Raw genomic sequence first — 4,596 nt, 5'->3', positions numbered from 1 at the left:
GAGGTGGAGACGCCGCGCTTCTTTGACTGCGACTCAACTTCGAAATTTCAACTCCTGGCCCGAGGGAACGTTCCATCATCACAACACGCTTCCCCGCGCAACCGCTTGATGACCGTTCGCACGTCTCTGTTCGCGACGGGACTTGGCTTCAGAGCGTTCGCACGACCGACCCGTCGCTTTTCTTGGGCTTCGCGTCCAACTTTCTGCTCTGTACCACGCGACTTCTGATGCCTCTCACGACTACCTCTGCTTCTCCTCGTCCATCCACAATCGCAAAGATGGAGGATAGAAAGAGGCCTGCCATCAGCAGTGCCGATGATATAGCTCCTCCGAGCAAAAGAGTTGCTGTCAATGGCTCCAAGGCAAAGGATGACCCCCTTGATACGAAGGAGGAAAGCTGGGTTGAGGTAAGTCACACGACAACATCTTCCATTACGAGTTCTCGGGTGTCCAACCACCCCATCTCACTCTACGCTCTGATTTCGAGTATTTTTTCTTTCTCTCTTTCAGGCTTCATGTCATTCTTATTGGGATGGTCCTGGACGGCAGTGCTCACCAAGCCAGTGATGATGCTAGCCTGCTCCGTGCGACAGCAGTAGTCGGCTCCCAGGTGCATCACGAATGCATTTGATGAGGAACCACTCCGACCAACCCAAAACCATCACACAAATCTATCGACGTATAAACGAATGTCGCTGACTCGATTATCAGGCCTACACCAAGGGCGCTATCTATCGGCAGATGCAGGAATACAGTCGCAAGGCTTCGACATACGAGTCACGACTCGAAGAGCTCCATAAACGATCTGTTCATCACGATGACCATTTGAGGCTAATTGATGCTTGGTGGCGACAGGTTGGTCTAATCCTGACGCCCACTATTTTCGACGTAACTAACACTGATATAGGTTCTCGATGAATTGGAACTTCTGTCAGAATCGGACGTCAACTCACAAATACCCTCAGGTATGACATCTGTATCCAATTTTCATCCATCTGCTAACTTGCTGCCAGAGCCTCCATATCTCAGTAGTGTCAGTTTTAAGGACCTTCACGACTTTCAGAAACATCTATCGGAAAAGGGCAAAGCGATCAAAGCAAGAGCCGAAGCGCTACTTGGGCGCCTGGCTTCTTCACGAGGCAAGATTGAACCCGACGCTGCCAAGTTAGAGAACAAGCTTGCAAGTTTGCTGGCTGCTCAGAAGGAATACCTTTTCAAACTGGACCGATTGAAGACCGAGAAGGACCAGCTGTCAGAACAACTCAATGCCGCGACTTTACGTTATTTCAAAGCGGAGAAGAAACTCGATCGTGCGAAGAGCTCCCAAGTTCAAAAGATGGAACAGCAAGCATTCGCTAATGCCACTCGACCTTCCGCCTCTGGTGACGCTAATGCCGATGCTGGTGAGACAAACGGAAACTCAGGCGAGCTACTGCTCAAATACGAGGAGGCGACCGCAGCAGCTACCAAGCAAAAGGAACAGCTCGATGTTATTCTAGCTGAGATCAAGACTCTACAGGACGAAAATTCGACTCTCAAGGCGAAAAGAGATACCCTGACGGACGAGGATTTTATTCGGACCGACGTCTTTAAACAATTCAAGAACCAGAACGAGGACCTTATAAAACGTATCAATACGCTTGAGGCTACAAACAAGCAATTGCGAGAAGAGGCGGAGAAGTTGCAGGCGGAGCGATCAATCTTTCGAACCCAACTCGAAGCAGACGCAAATCAGGTGACGCAGGAGCTTGAAGCTGAGATCATATCAAGGGACCAGGATCTGGCTCGAGTGCGTTCAGCCCGAGACGAGTTGTTGGCGGAGACAACGCAACATAAAGCTGGGCTAGATCAGGAGCGAGCATCAATTGAGCAGGTGAAGGCATTAGCATCTGCCAAGGAGGACAGAATCATGGCTCTCGAATCGCAGCTCTTGCGCCTTCAGCAGACCGAGGACCAGCAAGCAGTCAACCCGGATATCGAAGCGCTTACCGTGGAGGAACTTCGCTTGAAGTACACAAAGCTACAGCAAGATTTCAATTCGATCAACATGGAGTTGCCTGCCATTGAAAAGGCATACAAGAAGATGAAGGATCTTGCTCATAGGAAGGCAATGGACTTCAACGCCACAGAAGAGCGCATGTCGATCTTGATTGCTGAGAAGAGCAAGGCCGATCAAAAGTATTTTGCTGCCCGAAAAGATGCGGATACGCGAAACAACGAGATACGATCATTGCGACACCAGAACAGCAAGAGCTCAGAAATCATCGCACAGCTTAAGGATCTCGAATCGCAGAACCGCACGCTGCTGGGCAATTTAGAGAAACAGTTGTCTGACCTAAAGCAGTCAAATGCTTCCTTAATGACCGAGAACAAGAAGATGGAAGCGATGAGTTTTGACGCCGTCCGACGTACCGAGTCTTTGAACAAGCAAGTTGCTGACCTGACAAACTTGGTCAAGTCAAAGGATGCTGCATCTGCCGTGGTTCGCGAGCGCAACGTTATGCAAGAAGCAGAGGTGGAGAAGATGAAAGTACGACTTGAACATGCGCAAAAGGAACGCGACAATTGGAAGAACAAGGCGCTGAGTAATTCTTCCGAAGAGGAAGAAATGCTTCGAGTAAGTGAACGAAATGATAACCTGATAGCGAGTCTCTTGCTAACATGATGACTAGACGTTTGCTCTATGTACGGTCTGTCGCAATAACTTCAAAAACACAGCCTTGAAGCAGTGCGGTCACTTGTTTTGTAGCCAGTGTGTTGACGATCGCATCTCTAACCGCATGCGCAAATGTCCCACTTGCTCTCGTGCATTTGATAAGATGGACGTTATGCCCGTTCACCATTAAGCGCATACAGGGCACCACGGAAACGACTCAACTTGCCATCCTTTCCACGATACTTTCTGCGATACCTCTTTCTTCTTCATTAATAGCTTCCGTCAAGTATTGCTCCATCACTTTTATACCTTTTCAGGCATTGGATGGCCCGTCATGTCTACTTGTTAGTGGATGACGTTGGCCGCATGATCTGACCAGCACATCTTGACGCTTTTCTTCTTCTCTGGGCTAGATGGCTACTCTTGGAAAGTCACCCGTGTACTTTTAAGTTGCGCAGCGGGATATCCTATACAACTCGTTGCACACGTGTATATACTGTTAGTAGGCGAAGGAGATCATTTGGGTGATGGCCGAGAAACGTTGTATGAAATAGCAGGATAATGGAAAGCGTCGATTATGCTAATAATGACAATTTCGTGACTAAGTATTCCGTGCTGTTCGCAAATGATCTACCTGCGGCTGGTTGAACCAAAACCAGTGCTCTCGTGACGGTTAGAGTCGTTGGACCTCGAAGAGGATCCTGATCGGCCACCCCATCCTGATCCTCCTCGTCCGAAGCTACCGTACCCGTCGTTGTGATTGTTGTACCGATTTTGGTTGCGACTGCCAGCCATATATCCTGCCGCAGCTCCTCCTGCTGCACCGCTCCAGAAACCAGGCCTCCAAGTATTGTTAGTCTGATGCGAGGGCTTAGTTCCGGGGTATGGAGGGGGAGGGTCGTCGCCGTCGGGGCCCCCACCAGGACCCCATCCACCAGAAGACCAGCCATCGCGGCGAGTACGAGTTCGATTAGGGTTACTACCAGCCTCTTGCGCCCGGTAGCATGCTGAGTAGATGATCCAGCCAAGTACACCAACGAAGATAATGGTGAAGAGCAAAGCTCCCCAGTCTGTACCGCCGCGACCATCACTGAACCAGCCTCCATTAGCGATGTTGGGATAACGACGTTCACCCTTCCTCGTCAAAGCGACTCGGTACTCAACACCACAGCTGCCCTTGAGGACGTAGGGGTCGTCAGGAGAGTTGTAGCCTTCGCAAATGACATCTGTGCTGGTGAGCTTGAGCTCTTCGGGGAGGGACGCAGTGCAGCTCCATTGGATATCCTCGTCGCCCCAACCGGCGCCTTCGTTTGTGCAGCGCATTACGTCGATGTCGTAGAGTTCACACAAAGCCCTTTTGGAGACGCATTGTAACTGGGGAATGGCGCCAACACGACGGTGGTTTGTCATGGCACCATTGCCTCGGAGAGTGAGAGATTGCACATCTGATAGCTTGATGGCATCCTTTGGGCGAGCGGCCAGCGTAAGAGCTGGGAGCGCAAGAAGACATGCGAATGAACCGGGTATCATGATGTTGGGGATGCTATGACGCTATAGGTCGATTATACAAATGATAAGGAGCCCAAACCCGTCCGTAACGAGTTTCCGCCAGGTCCAAAATTGATGTTGATGGAAGCAAAGCCTGAAGATATGATCTGAGTCTGGGTTGAGGTTGCTGAAGTTAGGCTTGGCTTTGTTGGAAAATGGAACAAAGGTGTAACTGCCCAGACGAGCTTGACACGTGCCGTGGCGATAACAGTTGGCAAGCTGAAGCAGAGCGAGATAATGTGGCGAATAATCGGCGAGCTGTGCTGGCTTTGGCGTGCGACAGCATCCAATAAGAAGCTGAAAAACACGTTTGGCTGTTGCCTAAGGCCCTAAATTATCAGGCGACCTTGAATGGCTGAACTTTGAAAGTTGACGGACGATACAGAAAACAA

At 50.2% G+C, this 4,596-nt stretch overlaps 1 protein-coding gene across 1 annotated transcript; it reads right to left on the bottom strand.

Moving 5' to 3' along the window:
• Nucleotides 1-3,066: 3,066 nt before the first annotated feature.
• Nucleotides 3,067-4,596, bottom strand: B0J16DRAFT_105898 (uncharacterized protein). The gene has a single exon (XM_046121353.1). It carries the CDS (start codon nucleotides 4,184-4,186, stop codon nucleotides 3,287-3,289), a length of 900 nt encoding a protein of 299 aa, XP_045984912.1. The 5' UTR covers nucleotides 4,187-4,596; the 3' UTR covers nucleotides 3,067-3,286.

Source organism: Fusarium flagelliforme (genome assembly GCF_020744385.1).
Source record: "Fusarium flagelliforme strain FIESC 12 MPI-CAGE-AA-0113 chromosome Unknown B0J16scaffold_3, whole genome shotgun sequence".
NCBI classification, from domain to species: domain Eukaryota; kingdom Fungi; phylum Ascomycota; class Sordariomycetes; order Hypocreales; family Nectriaceae; genus Fusarium; species Fusarium flagelliforme.
Note: the sequence above shows the minus strand (reverse complement) of the source record. Positions and strands in the feature narration are given on the sequence as shown.